The 16,335-nt window shown below is 37.5% G+C and overlaps 1 protein-coding gene across 3 annotated transcripts in view; it reads left to right on the top strand.

Moving 5' to 3' along the window:
* Window positions 1–16,335, top strand: part of Cep83 (centrosomal protein 83) — a 122,781-nt gene that overhangs the window by 62,116 nt on the left and 44,330 nt on the right. For all 3 annotated transcript variants that reach the window (XM_045153170.1, XM_004650181.2, XM_045153169.1), the window contains 4 exons: window positions 697–828; window positions 7,932–8,046; window positions 9,662–9,806; window positions 9,913–10,062. In XM_045153170.1, coding sequence (XP_045009105.1) covers window positions 697–828; window positions 7,932–8,046; window positions 9,662–9,806; window positions 9,913–10,062 — 542 coding nt within the window. The remainder of the gene's footprint in view (window positions 1–696; window positions 829–7,931; window positions 8,047–9,661; window positions 9,807–9,912; window positions 10,063–16,335) is intronic.

The raw sequence follows: 16,335 nt of genomic DNA, 5'->3' as shown, positions 1-16,335 counted from the left end.
AATATTATAAAACTGAAGTTTATCCTTTATATACCAAAACGTTTTCGTTTTAGTTATCTTGAGTTGAAATGTTGTTTGAAAGTTTTCAGTTTTCCTTCCTTGATAAAAGAGTACTTTGAGTATTATCTATAAGAAAAATTTTAACAACTTGTAGACTTCATTAACAATCTTAACTATGTGATGTCAAGGGCTTCTTTGCTCATACTTCAGAAAGTTCCAGATTAGCTTAGAATTTTGAATTTTTCTATCGCTTCCTTTAAACCAAAAGCCTCGACTGATTGTGGATTTTCAGTTTTTATTTCTGATAGTGGGCCTTTTCTTTTTGTTAGACTAGGTTTTCTCATAATTGTATAAACTAAAAACTGAAAAATATTTGTTAGGAATATTTCAGTCTGAGTAAATAGGTACCCAATAATGACCTTGAATACTTTCATGGAAGAGGTGTATGAGCTTTATTTTGTTGATGAGCATTAAGTTGTCTGTCCAGGTACCTTTGTTATATATGTTATGGAGCAAATGCCTTCATTTGAATTTTGCAGTTTTTAGAAAACTCTTGTTACTTTGGACCATGCTAATGCTCCTAAAGTTTTTGACTCATTTGTTTTGTATGGTAGCATATGAATTTTAAATAATGCTATTTTTGATATAATGTGAAAAATTGTGGACAAATTTTTTAATGTTTTTTCTTAATGAAAGGCTGAGAAACAGTCAGCTAAGCTCCAAGCAGAACGCTTAGAAAAAGAGCTACAAGCAAGCAATGAACAGAACACTTCTTTAATCAGCAAATTGAATAAAGCTGACAGTGAAATAAGTACACTGACCAGTAAAGTAAGTTGCCTTGCTTCTGTTGTATTACTTAGAATCCTTGATACTTACAATGACAAAGAAGTCTTGTGTTTGAATAGTCAGTTCTGTCACCCCTTCAGAACGCACGCAGGGAGCCTGGCTAGCTCTTACCACTCTGTCAAATCTACTCTAAGTCAGGATCTCCCTGGGCTCAGCCATGAGTTTTATTTGCTTTTAACTGACTTTCTCATCCTTTGAAAAAGTTCCTCATACCTTAGGGACTTGTGCTTATATGCCTGGCATGATCTTGCCCCACATACCTGTCCACACAGCTTCTTTCCTTCCTTTCTGTAGCTGTAACCTAATTTGAGAGGCCTCCCCTCCGTAAAATATCACTTCCTTTTTCCTCTCTCTTATTCTCTATCTTCCTGATCTGCCTTATTTTTCTTCTTAGCTTATAAAACCATCTATCTACTTTATTTCTTTTATTTATTTATTTTTGTTTTGTTTTTCAAGATAGGGTCTCACTCTAGCCCAGGCTGACCTGGAATTCACTGTGTAGTCTCAGGTTGGCTCGAACTCAAGGCAATCCTCCTACCTCAGCCTCCCGAGTGCTGGGATTAAAGGTGCGTGACACTACACCTGGCTATTTCTTTTACTTGTTTATTCTTTAAATTAATCTCTTCTTTCCCACCACTTTCCTCTCTAACCAAAGGTCAGTTCCAAGGTAGTAGAAACATTTTTATTGTAGATTCTTAGATATTTCTTCAATGAATAATGTTAGAGATATAACTTATATTTATGTTCTCTTTGAAAATAATCTGAATATTCCAAAAGCATCTTTAATATGTAAACTTTTTTCTCAGAAAGTTGTTTTTCCCTCCTCAAATGCAAGACATATAAGGCATGTCATAACCAAAAATAAGATAACAGTGATAACGGATTTTATAGAATATCAGCTTTGGAATCAGATCGATTGAATTTAAATGAGAATTTCTCTCTTTAGTAGCTGTGTGACTTAGTGCAGTTTACTTTCTAGTTAAAACTTTGGTATCTTCCTGAATAAAATGGAGCTAATACTGTGGAGAGGTGTGAAAGAAGGAAAAAGGGATAGTATCTATAAAGTACTCAGTGTAAGTCCAACAGATCATCAGTAAAGCACGGTCTGTTACTATTTTGTTGGACTTCGGGCATGCCAGAGAACATGGAAATGAGATTTTCTTCCTAGTCATCATATGTTCTGTTAGGACAGAGTTCTGTAAAGTCACCTTAACACAACAAGATAGCTTCCAGGCCAAAAGACATTCACCATAGCCTGGTAGAAATGTATAAATTTGGTAATGGAATAGTGTATTCATCATATGATTTTATAGCCAGTGTTTTATTTGATTCAGCTAATAGAGTTGACACTAAAAAGAGCAAATGTAAATTTTGATTTTCAGTGGTTGAAATATAGATATATACACATGTGTATTTCACTTCCTTCCCTTTCCTTTGCTGAGAATGAAAGCCATGGCTTCATGCCTGGTAGGCAAGCACTGTGCTGACTAAACTACATTTCCAAACCTACTTATTAAAGTATTTTAATTTTAGGTATTGTCTTCTAGTATATATCATGAAGTTTAGATACATTTAGAAATTATAAAATATCAATTGGAGAAGGTAATGACACAAAATAGAAAAGTTCATGGGCTTTGAATGAAATGAATGCTTTTTAAAATTCCAGCTCATTTGCTTCATGTACCGCCTTTATAGCTTCTTGTCCTATGCTTCACTTTCGTATGGAGTAATACTTATTTCTTACCTAGTTACTGTGAAAATTAACAATATTATTCGGCACAATAAATAGTATATTTGGACATGTTAATGGCAATAATGAAACACTGTTAACATCCCTAAAGCAAATAAGAATACCGAGTTTTGTACCAATAAGTATCTCTATTGCTTTATTTATGTATTTTTATCAATGACTGTGAGTGATTGTGGTGGCTTGAATGTACATGGCCCCGTGGAGTCAGGTATTTCAGCAGGCAAAGCCCTGCTGGAGTAGGTGTGTCACTGGGGCTGGATGTGGTGCTCAGTCCTAGGAGGTGCTCAGGGCCAGCTTGAGCCCTGGCCGCTGGTGTTTGCCGGTGCTGGCAGCACCCTCTCTGCCATGTGCGATAAAGTGAGCCAGCCGCTTCTCCATGATGGGGCTTCCCCTTGAATCTGTGAGCTTGAAATAATTCCTTTCCTCCCATAAGCTGCTTCTGGTCAAGTTATTGTTCCAGTAAGGAAAAGGTAACTGCAACAGTAACCTCAGACCAGCTACTTGGTGTATATGAGATTTCATTGACCCAATTTCCTAAGAAAACTGAAGCCTTTTTTTGTTGATCCCTAAGAATCCTTCCAATTTCCCTTCCAGAAATAAGTTAGTGACTCGATTTCATGATGAGCTGTGTATAGACTAATACTTCCAGCAGCTGCATACTGAATGCCCACAGTGATAGAGTGTGTGTGCACTGTGCACACACACATGCACGGAGATATGGAAAACAGTACACACGGGGCACAGGCACCTTTCTCATGTTTTTCTTCCAAGGCTTATGTACATTCTTTTTAATTTTACTAAATAATACTAAGTATCCAGTATTTGTAGCATAATCCTTTGTCACTGGACTCCGGGAATAACTGGAATGTAAATGTAGCAGCTGGACATTGGAGCGGCTGGGCTTTTATGGTGGCTTCTAACTTTTAGGAGAGACTTTGTTTTTCAACAGAGAGAGAGAGAGATGGAGGGAGGGAGGGAGGGAGGGAGGAAGGGAGGGAGGGAGGGGGAGAATTGGCGCACCAGGGCCTCCAGCCACTGCAAAAGAACTCCAGACGTGTGTGCTCCCTTGTGCATCTGGCTAACGTGGGTCCTGGGGAATTGAACCTGTGTCCTTTGGCTTTGCAGACAAATGCCTCAACTGCTAAGCCAGCCCTAGAGGACACTTTTTTTGGAGCGCAGTTTCCCTGAGTTCTCTGACCCTATTTCTCTTCCTTATTCTAAATCCTCCTTCCATGTTGCTCTTTTCTTTTTAGATCTAAAGCATAGTTTATTTCTTCTACAACACTAAAGGACAATAGCAACTCAGTATTATTTTTCTGTGCGTGTTCACCAATGCATTGTTCATAATTGCCTATCTTTTTTTACCATAGAAAACACATGTCATTTATTATTACATGGACTTAAAAATCAACACAAATCAATTTCAGGCACTTCTGGAATACACCCTATGAGAAATTTCTACCAAAGAACAGCATATCTAGCAGGCAATACCATAAGGACTTACACTTTTACATTTTCATTTTTAGAATACATGAGGGGTGACTAAAAAGAAACATTGCATAATTGACCCAACTATACCCTTTCATATTTCTTTACAATTTCAAACCATTCTAGAGTTGAATATAAGCACTCACTTTTTAAGGACCCAAAGTGCTAAATCCTTTTCCTTTAGCATGGTCTTCAGTTGTCACACCTGCTCTGAGGGAGCATGTCCTAGAAGTTTTAATAAGTGGCACTCTGCAGACTGATTTTCTACATTACCACTGGTTCTACTCTGTAAGCCAAAACTCTGATGTCCCCATTACCCCAAAAGTCTGTGTTCCTAGGTAGCTCCAGTTCATCTAATACTATTTAGGCCAGGTCTGCCTTGAGCAATTCTACCTCAGCCTCCTTTGTGCTGGAATTACAGGCTTGGGCCACCATTTCTGGCTTATTCTGATGTCTTTTTTTGTTTTTGTTTTTCTTGAGATAGGGTCTCATTCTAGCTCAGGCTGACCTGGAATTCACTAGGCAGTCTCAGGGTGGCCTTGAACTCATGGCAATTCTCTTACCTCTGCCTTCCGAGTGCTGGGATTAAAGTCGTGTGCCACCACGCCTGGCTCTGATGTCTTTTAAAGCCAAACTAGACTTCATATTACTAATTCTTTTAGACAGCTAATGCTTATTACTGCTCTATAAGTAAACATGAGGGAAAATGGAATGTGGGAAATAGTTTAAGGATGTCTTCAGGTTAAAAACACTACATTCACATTTGGTTTGGCATCTTTTACAACTTAAGCCAAACTGGTATCCTCCAAAACGCAACCATTCTTGGTTATGTGAAGATAATACACATGTAACAATATCCTGTTGTCCTAACTAGTAGCTCAGGGACCTAGCAGAATCTGTTGGAACCTACTTGTCAATGCAAGCATATAGTAGAATTAAATTCTTCTACTGGCATGTAGATACACTGTAGACACTATGATCTAGTCTCCTGATGGATTGAACATCTCTGACAATGCACTAATGAGCAAAGGCCAAATCAGTGGATCCAGTCAGTGATGAGTGGCCAGGTAGGAGCTAGAGCCACTGTTCAAAATCCAGTGGTGTGGGGAACAACAGTTATTTATGGGCAAGTTAAGAACACCTTCAGGTCAGACAAAGCTTATCTTCACGGGTGGTGAATGAACATACAAGACAGCAAGTTGCTCCTAAAGGAAGAAGTTCCAGATTATAGTTGGAGAATGGGAGAGGTCAAAGATAAATCACATGTAGAAACCATCTCCACCCAGCCTTGAAAATATTGCCTATCTTTTTTAAAGGCACACTTGAATTATTTTGCATGTTGTTTTGGTGTGTTGAATACATACTTCAACTTTAGACAAACCAAGTTTCATTTGAAACCTTAGTAAAAAGATTGCATGAAAGGATAAATTTTAAAATATTTGAAACACGAGTGTCGCAGTTTTCTTTACAACTTGAAATTTTTGTCAACATTGTGCACTCTAGCAAATGGTTGTTTGCAATGCAAAGGAACACCTGGGGTGTGTTTGTCTGAGTCACATAAATTTTAAATGCTTGTTAGGCTTTACAACAAAGCTCTGTCACTGTCAGTGACTTAGATTATGGGTATTAATTACAGGTGGCTTGAAAATGATGGCCTTATTGATATTTCACATTGAACAGAGTATATTTTTCTAGTTGCTTCATGATGGTTTTGGTTTTGAGGTCTCATAATCAAGATAGTTTTAGAAAGCCATCCCACAGAGTTATGCCTATTAGCTAAGTTACAGAGAGTATACCTTCTCAGAGCTTCGAAAGAAACCAGAATTTAAGTATCATTTCTTTGGAATTTATATTTGGAACTTCTTGGGTAATGCATTTTTTTTTTTTTTTTTTTTTGTCATTTATGTCCCCTTTCCCCTACAGCCCTTTCAAGGTAGTCCTTCATCTGTTGATCTAGCTCAGAATCATGCTGGTCTTGTCATTACTGTGGGGTCACGAAAGTACCAGTCAGTTCATGTCAGGAGCTTAGTAATACTTTTTAAATACTATAGTTCAGTTATATACACATACATGCATACACACATACACTGTTTTTCTTTTTGGAGGGAGAGATATGATTTGAACTTATTTATTCCAGAAAGAGAGAGATCATTTTAACTTGTTCCAGAAAGGGGGGAGAGAGAAAGAGGCAGATACACACACACACACACACACACACACATACGTATATATACATATATATGTATATATATGTATATATATGTATGTGTGTGTGTGTGTGTGTGTGCATGTATGTATGTATGTATGTATGTAAAGAGAGAGAGGAATGAGTGTACCAGGGCCTTCAGCAGTAGCAAACAAACTCCAGACTGTACATTACCTAGTGCATCCGGCTTACATGACTCCTACAAAATTGAACCTGGGTCCTTTGACTTTACAGGCAAGTGCCTTAAGTGCTAAGCCACCTCTTCAGCCCAAATTACTGTATTTCTTGAGGGAAGTACAGAACCAAGGGAAGGAAAATGAATACAGCCGTGTGTTCTGAGATCCCATGTGGTGGGCCTGGAAAAACCATAAAAGGAAAGTTAAAAGTAAGGAAAAGGGGCTGGAGAGATGGCTTAATGGTTAAGCATTTGCCTGTGAAGCCTAAGGACCCTGGTTTGAGGCTCGATTCCCCAGGGCCCATGTTAGCCAGATGCACAAGGGGGTGCACACGTCTGGAGTTCATTTGCAGTGGCTGGAAGCTCTGGTATGCCCATTTCTTTCTCTCTCTCTGCCTCTTTCTCTCTCTGTCATTCTCAAATAAATAAATAAAATAAACTCAAAAAAAAAAGTTTAAAAAAAATAAGGAAAAGCAAGTACGAAGAGCTCCTGCCATGTGGAGGGCAGGGTAGGTAAAGAGCCCATGTGGGGAGCAGGGGTCCCCTTGTCTCAGTTGTGAGATGAGGGGAAGCTCACCAGAACTTGGAGGTTCATGAGTGGTCAGGCCACCCAAGTGGCTTGTATGTGTTTATCGAATGAAGTAATATTATTATGAACTAGAATTATTTAGACTTTGAAAAGAATATCCTGTGGGCTGAAAAATGATATGTATGTGATAGATTAATTATATGGAATGTGTTGAAAATTACATTCACCTGGGGCTTTAAAAAATTAGGTTTTGACAATAGAAGATTAAATTTATATAATTTATACTTGTTTCTTCCCCTTCCTTTATCATGTGTGTGTGCACAAATACATATTTTATTCAATCACCAAATTCAGTTGATCCTGTTTTGCTGCTTTATTTTGTTTCTTGCATTTTAATTGATTTCTTTACTTTCTGTTTCTTATTCCAGCCCATTTTCAATTAGAATTAGCTTTCTAAAACAAAGTTAATTGTGTTACCTTTAATAGCTATTAAGATAACCATTTTGTATGTTATGTAAAGTTCATTTCACTCCACAGATTTTATGCCTTCCTATGCTCTGCCTGTAAGGAATAGTTCATTGATTAAAGAGCAGGCCATGTGACGTCATTTCTGTTTAACATTTAATGTGCTGTGCCTTCTGCCTAGAAAAGGAAAACCTTTAAATTTTTTCCCTGAAATGTTTCCCTAATTATCTGTTGGACTTTAGATATGTGTGGTTTAGACTTCTAAGTCCAGGTGACTCTAAAGAAAGACATCAGTTCCATTTAGGAAAAAAGAATGTTTGGTGTTTTCCTCAGGACCAGGATACTCTCCTTCCTGACTGGGACTTACACTTTGTACCACCCAAGTGTTTCCTCGTTTCTGTTTGTGCTTTGGGGCAAGTACTCAATGGCAAGAAATGGCCTAATAATTGTTTCTATTTCTAATCATTAACAGGTAAAAGAACTTAAGCATTCAAGCAAACTAGAAATAACAGACATCAAATTGGAGGCAGCAAGAGCTAAGAGTGAGCTAGAGAGAGAAAGGAACAAGATTCAGAGAGAATTGGATGGTAATGTTGGATTTCCTGCTTCTTACTCATTTAGGCTGTAAATTCAGGTTATTAAAACAGATCAATCTCAGTTTATTTTCTGATTCTCACTCTTTATTAACTTTTGTCTTAGAGTACTACCGGAATATTTTGATCATATGTTAAATGTTTTCTTCATTCTAGTATCTTTCTTTTTTAAATGTTTTATGGTTTGCTTCTCCCCCCCCCCCCCAAGGTAGGGTTTCACTTTATCCCAGGCCAACCTGCAATTCACTATGTAGTCTCAGGGTGGCCTCGAACACTCAGTGATCCTCCTATCTCTGCCTCTGGAGTGCTGGGATTAAAGGCGTGCACCAGCACATCTGGCAAGTCTTATGTTTATATAATAGTTCCTTGATTAATACAATTAAATGAAAATTGATCCTTACTGTGATAATAGTTTTAAAACTATTTAGAACATGTATTAGGCTAAAGGATATAAGGAGGATAGATGGGCTCCAAGCTTAATTTATTTTTTTATTTTTAGAGAGAGCAAGATGCAGAGAGAGACAGAGAGGGAGAGAGAGAATTAGTGCTCTAGGGCCTCAGCCGCTCATTGAATACCAGGTGCTTGTGCCAGTTTGTGGGTTTGTGTGACCTTGTGCTTGCTTCATCTTTGTGTGTCCTGCTAACGTGGATCTGGAGAGTAGAACATGGGTCCTTAGGTTTTGCAGGCAGGCGTCTTAATGGCTAAGCCATCTCTCCAGCCCCAACTTTTTTTTTTTTTTTTTTTTTAATGTAAACCTTAGGCTAGTTGAACCCTAGTTCAGTATAAGATTGTTTGTGAGCCCTGTTTTAGTCATAGGCTGTTTCACCAAAATTTCTCAGAATTTGTTTTCTTTCTTAAATACATAAAATATACCCCTGCAGCTGCTTGACTCGATTTGTAGTTTATTTGGCTTCTGTTGATTCATATAAAGCTTATATTTGTTAATGATTCTCTCTCTTCATTTTCTATATTGATAGAGTTAGGGAGTCAGTTTTCTTAAACTCCAAAAGAGCTTGAAATCTGTTGTTGCATGAAATTTTTATGACTTAAGTATGAATTTGTTATATTTATTTCATCTGCAAAATACTTGCTGTCATAAGGAAGACTAGGGAACTGTGGCAGTACTTGAAAATGCCCTTATTACTTATGCCTATCCTAGAACTCTTGGACTTCTGCTAGAATAGTAGGTTTTAAAGGGTTCAGTGATTTTATTCACTGTCACGAGCTAGTTGTATTATGATGATGTCTTGGGGCTTCAGCCATAGAACCCCTTTAGAAGTGAAGTAGATAAGCCTCTTTGGGTGTCACCTAAATTGACACCACTAGCTCTGAGATTCAAATAATGGAAATAAAGGAAATAATGTAACCTTTTGGAAAGATTTTATGTTATGTGCTTAAAACAAAAGTAATAACAAAGTTTACTCCCAAGTTTTAGTGATTTACTTTTATTTTAAGAAAAGTCATTGGTACTGTAAAGATCTTGGAGACTGCATATCCAGAGAGCTATTCCACCTTCTTTTGAATTATTGGGTTATGAGTGCTGCCCCTAAGTATATATTATCTTAATATTCAATATAGTTGGTTTTTTTCCTCTTAAAAATGTACTAGAGTTGCAGTCAGACAATGAAATTCTCAAATCAGCTGTTGAACACCACAAAATGCTCTTAGTGGAAAAAGATCGGGAATTGATTCGTAAAGCACAAGCTGCCAAGGAAGAAGATTTTCAAAAACTTCTGGTGTTACAGGATGAAAAGTAAGTATTGCCTTAGTCTGCATTAGATCTCCTCACACATAAAACGCTGTACTGGTGTGTCATTGTATTGTTGTTCCTGGAACATAATTATCATCTGCTTTTTCAGGCTTGAACTTGAGAACAGATTAGCAGACTTAGAGAAAATGAGGGTGGAACATGAGGCCTGGAGGCAATCCGAAAAGGACCAGTGTGAGGAGAAGTTGCGAGCCTCCCAGATGGCAGAGGAGTCAGCCCGTAGGGAACTTCAGAGTACTAGGTATTTTTCTTTTTTAATTTTGAAATAGTTCCAAAGGTCTGATAATGATGTAAATGTAGCACAGAGAATTCCTATATACCTCTCACCTTCATTTCCCAAGTATTAAATTGTATATAATAGTACAAGAATCAAGACTCAGAAGTTGACACCATTTATCAAGAAAGCAGGGCTGGAGAGATGGCTTAGTGGTTAAGTGCTTGCCTGTGAAGCCTAAGGACCCCTGTTTGAGGCTCGGTTCCCCAGGTCCCACGTTAGCCAGATGCACAAGGGGGCGCACGCGTCTGGAGTTCGTTTGCAGAGGCTGGAAGCCCTGGCGCGCCCATTCTCTCTCTCTCCTTCTATCTGTCTTTCTCTCTGTGTCTGTTGCTCTCAAATAAATAAATAAAAAATTAAAAAAAAAAAGAAAGCAAACATTATCAGTTCTATTGACTTTATTCACTTCTTTCTACTTCTATTTTTGTCTTTTCTCTAGTCTGCTATTTAATCCACACTTTGCTTTTATGTAGTTTCCTTTAATCAGGAATATTTTAGCACTTTTGAAGACTACTACTTATTTCATAAAATATCTCTTAATTTGAGTTTTGTAATACATTCTACATGAATAAATTCAGGTCATATATTTTTAGCAAAACAACACCAAAGTCATAAACCCTCAGTGCATCATTATTTCAGGAAATTCATTTCTTTAATTGGCTGTTAACCATGATTCCTTGGGTTATATGGTATCTTCTAAGTTTTTCTGCTATAAAATAACTCTTTTTCCCTCATTAACATAAAACTTTAAGGCCTCCTTCATGTGATATTTTGAGAGAATGTAGATATTCTTATTAAACGTTTTTCTATTAATTTTAGCATCCAGTCACAATTTTTGCCTAAAGCTATTGTTATTTTAGTGTTTGCCAGTTGTGATTTTCAAATTTATTTTACCATTTCTACTACATTTATTATTTGGAATTCTGGAAAAGAAGAGGCATTTCCCTTCTGTAAATGCTGTTTTATACCATTATGGACTAGTAAATTGTTATTTTCTTCTATGGGTTATACTATAATTAGATGTTCAAACTAGCTCCGATTTGGTTGTTAGAAACCCTTTCAAGGTGAATCCTATGTTCCTTAGACACAGTGCATCCAGTTCTTGTTCTCCTTGTTCTCTGACACAATGGGGTCCAGGCGTCCCTTTTACTTCCTTTGCCCAGGTCTGCAAGAAGCAGTTTCTCCAAGGTGCTTCAGTTCCTGTTTATTAGAGAAATATATGGGAAACAAAATCTCAGTCTGAGAGTGTTTATTGGAATTAGAAGTTAATATAATGAAAATGGCCTACCTGCCAAAAATAATCTATAGATTCAGTGCAATTCAAATAGCATTCTTCACAGAAATAGAAAAAAAAAAAATCTTAAAATTAAGTTGGAAGCACAGATGATCCCAGGCCGCCAAAGCAATCCTAATCAAAAAGAATACTTCTGGAGGCATCATCTTACCCAATACGCTGCAGAGCCATAGTAATAAGAATAGCATGGTACTGGTACAAGTAGAAGATCCAGGTTTAAATCCATGTAACTACAGCCACTTGGCTTTTAACAAAGAGGCCAAAAATACTGCAATAAAGCTACCATTTTGAATAAATGGTGCTATGGAAACTGAATTATCTGCATGAAGAATGGAACTAGACCTTTATCTCTCTCCCTAAACAAAAATCGACTCCAAATGGATCAAGGATGTCAATGTAAGACCTGAAACTCTCAAATGGTTTGAGGAATAAATAAGGAGTACCCTTCCAGATGTAGTCACAGGAAAGAACTTTCTCAACAGGCTTCAGTTTGCTCAGGAAACAAGGCAAACAGTCAACAAATAGGATGTCATCAAACTACAAAGCTCTTGTACAGCAAGTAAAACCAAGTCAAGAGAGGAGAAAATCTTTGCCAGCTGTCTATCTGACAGAGGGTTAATACCATGAATATATCAAAGAACTCAAAACACTAAACTAAAAAAAAAAAAGGTTCGTCTAACCAAAAAGTGGCCTATAGAGACTAGAGAGATGCTTAGTGGCTAAGGCTGTTGTCTGCAAAGCCTAATAACCTGGGTTCAATTTCCCAGTACCACATAAGCCAGATGCACAAGTTGGTGCACGCATCTGGACTTCATTTACAGTGGCTGGAGGCCCTGGTGCGACCATTCTCCCTTCCACCCTACTTTCTTTTTCTCTCAAATAAATAAATAAAAGTAAATTATAGAACTGTTCTCAAAAGAAGAAATGCAAATGGTTTTCATCAAGAAAACACATATCAAGAAATGCTGGAGGGGATGTGGCAAAAGGGAACCCTTACTCACAGCTGGTGGGTATAAAAACTGGTGGTACATTGATTGTGGAAATAAGTTTGAAGGGTGCTCAAAGTTTCTTTTGAAAAATGTCTTCTTAGGTCTGATGCTCACTATTATTATTATTATTATTGCTATTATTATTATTTGAGAGAGAGAGAATGAGGCAGAGAGAGACAGAGAGGGAGAATGGGCACCCCATCTTATGCATCTGAATTACATGGACTCTAGGGAATTGAACTTGGATCCTTAGGCTTTGCAGGCAAGCACCTTAACCACTTAGCTCTCTCTGCAGCTCATATTGCTCATTTTTAAATTGGGCTATGTGTAGGTTCTTGTTTTTAAGTTGTGTCCTTTTTTAAAAGTTTCTTATGTATTCTGGATACCAGATGTGGGGTGAGAATTGTAAATGTTCTCTACATGTCACTGAATTCTACTGATATTTCCTTAGCAAATGCTTTGTTTTGTTTTTGTTTCATCTGCTTTTGGAGTCATGAGCAAAATAATCTTGCCCTTTCCAGTGGCCTGAAGCATTTTTTTTCCCCTTCTACCAGTTTCATAGTTCTAAGTCTTACATTTTGAGACTTTACTCCATTTTCAGTTGATATTTTTTTCTCAGTTTGGTGAGAGAGAGGTGTCTAGTTTCATTCTTCTGCATATAATATCGAATTACTTTTGACAGACTTTCTCTTATTACTGACTCAGTCTTTTTTTATTTTATTTTTTTTTGGTTTCTCGAGGTAGGGTCTCACTCTGGTCCAGGCTGACCTGGAATTAACTCTGTAGTCTCAGGGTGGCCTTGAATTCATGGTGATCCTCCTACCTCTGCCTCCCGAGTGCTGGGATTAAAGGTGTGCGCCACCATGCTTGGCTCCTGACTTAGTCTTTTTATCTTTAAGTCAATTCAGATTTTCCATTACTTTGTTACTTGTTTGGTAGGTATTATATTCCTAGGATGTTTTTCTTTCCTTCTTTTTTTTGTCCATGTCACTTAAGTTATCCAGTTTAGTGGTGTAACAGTTATTCTCAATCTCTCTCTCTCTCTTTCTCTCTCTCTCTCTCTTTTTAAATTCTGGGTCTGGAGAGATGGTTCAGCTTGGCACTTGCAAAGCATAATGGACCAGGCTTGATTCCCCAGTGCACATATCAAGCCAGATGCACTGTTTGCAGAGGCTAGAAGCCCTGGTGTACTCATTGTCTCTCTCTCTCTTTCTTTATATGTGTGTCTACTTGCAAATAAATAAATAAATAAATAAATATATTTAAAAAAAATTTTTAAGGGCTGGAGAGATGGCTTAGCGGTTAAGCGCTTGCCTGTGAAGCCTAAGGACCCCGGTTCGAGGCTCGGTTCCCCAGGTCCCACGTTAGCCAGATGCACAAGGGGGCGCACGCGTCTGGAGTTCGTTTGCAGAGTCTGGAAGCCCTGGCGCGCCCATTCTCTCTCTATCTCCCTCTATCTGTCTTTCTCTCTGTGTCTGTCGCTCTCAAATAAATAAATAAATAAATAAATTTTAAAAACTATTTTCCCCACTTACATTTTAGACACCGGTAACTGATTTGAGTCTTCTCTTTATCCATCTAACTTTTTTAATCTTGTTGATGTATTTTGTACTGTTTCACGTAACCCTACTTTCATCTTTATTATTTCTTCCCTTTTGCTTACTTTAGGTTTACTTTTCTTATTTTTAGTTCTTTCAATTATAAAAATATATTATTGATTTGAAATCTCCCTCCCTTCCTTTTTTATTTTCCCTTGGTTGCTGCAGGGCCTCTTGCTACTGCAAACTCCAGACCATGCATACTCCCCTTTGTGCATCTGGTTTTATGTGGGTACTGGAGAATTAAACTGAGGCTGTCAGGCTTTGCAGGTCAGTGCTTTTAGCCTCTGAGTCGTCTCTCCAGCCCCATGAAATCTTTGTTTCCTAGTGTAAATTATGTATAGTGTAAATTTCTCCCATGGCACTGCTTTCATTGAGTTACATAGTTACGTTTTTATTTTTTTTTAATGAATTGGTTTATTAAATAAAACAATAACTAGAGTTATAAAGAAACTTTTTAAAAACATAGTAGTCTCTTACATTATAGTAAATAGTCAGTGAAGTTATAAGCTATTGTTTCGATGACATTCTTTTACAACTGCACATTGCATCTGTAGTTTCTCATATGTATTTGAGTTACCACCTAATATGCTGTCATTTCATCCAGTTGGAGACCCTTAGGTATTTTCTTTTTAAAAAATATTCTTATTTATTTATTTATTTGAGAGAGAGAGAGAGAAAGAGGCACACAGGGAAAGACAGAATGGGTACGCCAGGGCCTCTAGCCACTGCAAATGAACTCAAGACACATCCACCACCTTGTGCATATAGCTTATGTGGGTAATGGGGAATAGAACCTGGATCCTTAGGCTTTGCTGGCCAAGTGCCTTAACTGCTGAGCCATCCCCCAGCCCTTAAGTCTTTCTTTTTGCATAGGTCTGGTGGCTACCCACTTCTTCAGCTTTTGTTTAATGTAGAATTTTTTTCTCATTTACTTTTAAAGAACTATTTTGGTCAGATTCAAAATTTTGGATTGCAGCTTAAATTTATCTGCCCACTGCCTTATGGCTTCCAAAGTTTTTGATGAGGAATTTGCTTATAATCTAAATGAATATCACTTCTAAGTCACAAATTGCTTCTCCTTAGCTGCTTTCAAGATTATTCTTTTGGATTTGGTTTTCAGAAGTTTAATTATGTGTCCCAGTAGATGTCTTTTTGAGTTGATCTTACTATATGGTTTATTAAACCTCTTGCATATTTACATTCTTATCTTTTTGCCAACTTTTGAATTTTCAGTCTTTATTTCTTCAAATATTTCCTCTAATCTTCCTCTCACTCTTCTGGGAGTCTCTCTATATGCTGGGCATCTTGATCGTGTCTTTAATTTCTTTAGTTCTACTTATTTTTATTCAGTGTGTTTATCTTTGTTCTTCAGACCTTGTAATTACTACTTCAAGTTTGCTGGCTCTTTCTTCAGCCTTTTCAAATTGCTTTTGATTCCCTCTAGTAAAATTTTGATTTCAATTACTGTATTTTCAGCACTGAAATTTCTATTAATTTCTGTTGTATTTTCTTTGTTTATTCCTATTTCTCTTTTCTTAACTTTTCATGCATCTTCTTTTGAGTCTTTGTATATCTTTAAGACAATTGCTTAATGTCTTGACTGGTAAGGCTACCAATAATTTTTTTTTCTAGGACAATTTCTAGTGATTTTTGTGTGAATGGCTATATTTTCCTGTTTCTTTATATGCCTTAATTTTTTTTCTTGAAAACTGGGCTTTTGAATAATAATGTCTTAACTTTACAAATCCAGGCTCTCCCTTTTCTCCAGACATTGCTGTTACCATTTTAAAATTATTATTGTTTTGTCATTTAGTTTTACTTAAGATTGGTGTACGTGTGATGAAACGTGGGTGTGCATGTGCCATGGCACGCATGTGGGGGTCAGAGAACAACTTTTGGGCTCATCCTCGCCTTCTGCCTCCTCTAGTCTAAGTCTCTATGTTGTTCACTGCTCCTTTGGCCAGGCTAGCTAGTCTGAGCTTCCGGAAAATTCTCCTTTCTCTGCCTCCCATCTTGTTGCATGTGGGCTGGAATTACAGAACTCCCCCTGCCAAGGATCAACTTGAGATACACCTTTTCAGATTTTCTCTGAACCTGTGTAGGGTCACTTTCTAATTTTTCCCAAGCATACATCTCCTTGTTGTTTTAACTTGTTTTGTTTCATTTTTGAGATGGAATCTTACAGTATGTTCCAGGTTGGCCTCTAATTCACAATCCTCCCATCTCAGCCTTCTGAGTTCTGGGGATTTAGTACATAATCACCACACTTGGCTCCACCTCTGCTTTTTAATGTCCTGCCCCTTAATATCCAACTCCTCAGAGTAGGAAGCAGTGAGGGGGGACACTGCGGGCAGTG

This window comes from Jaculus jaculus, chromosome 6 (genome assembly GCF_020740685.1).
Source record: "Jaculus jaculus isolate mJacJac1 chromosome 6, mJacJac1.mat.Y.cur, whole genome shotgun sequence".
NCBI classification, from domain to species: Eukaryota; Metazoa; Chordata; class Mammalia; order Rodentia; family Dipodidae; genus Jaculus; species Jaculus jaculus.
Note: the sequence above shows the minus strand (reverse complement) of the source record. Positions and strands in the feature narration are given on the sequence as shown.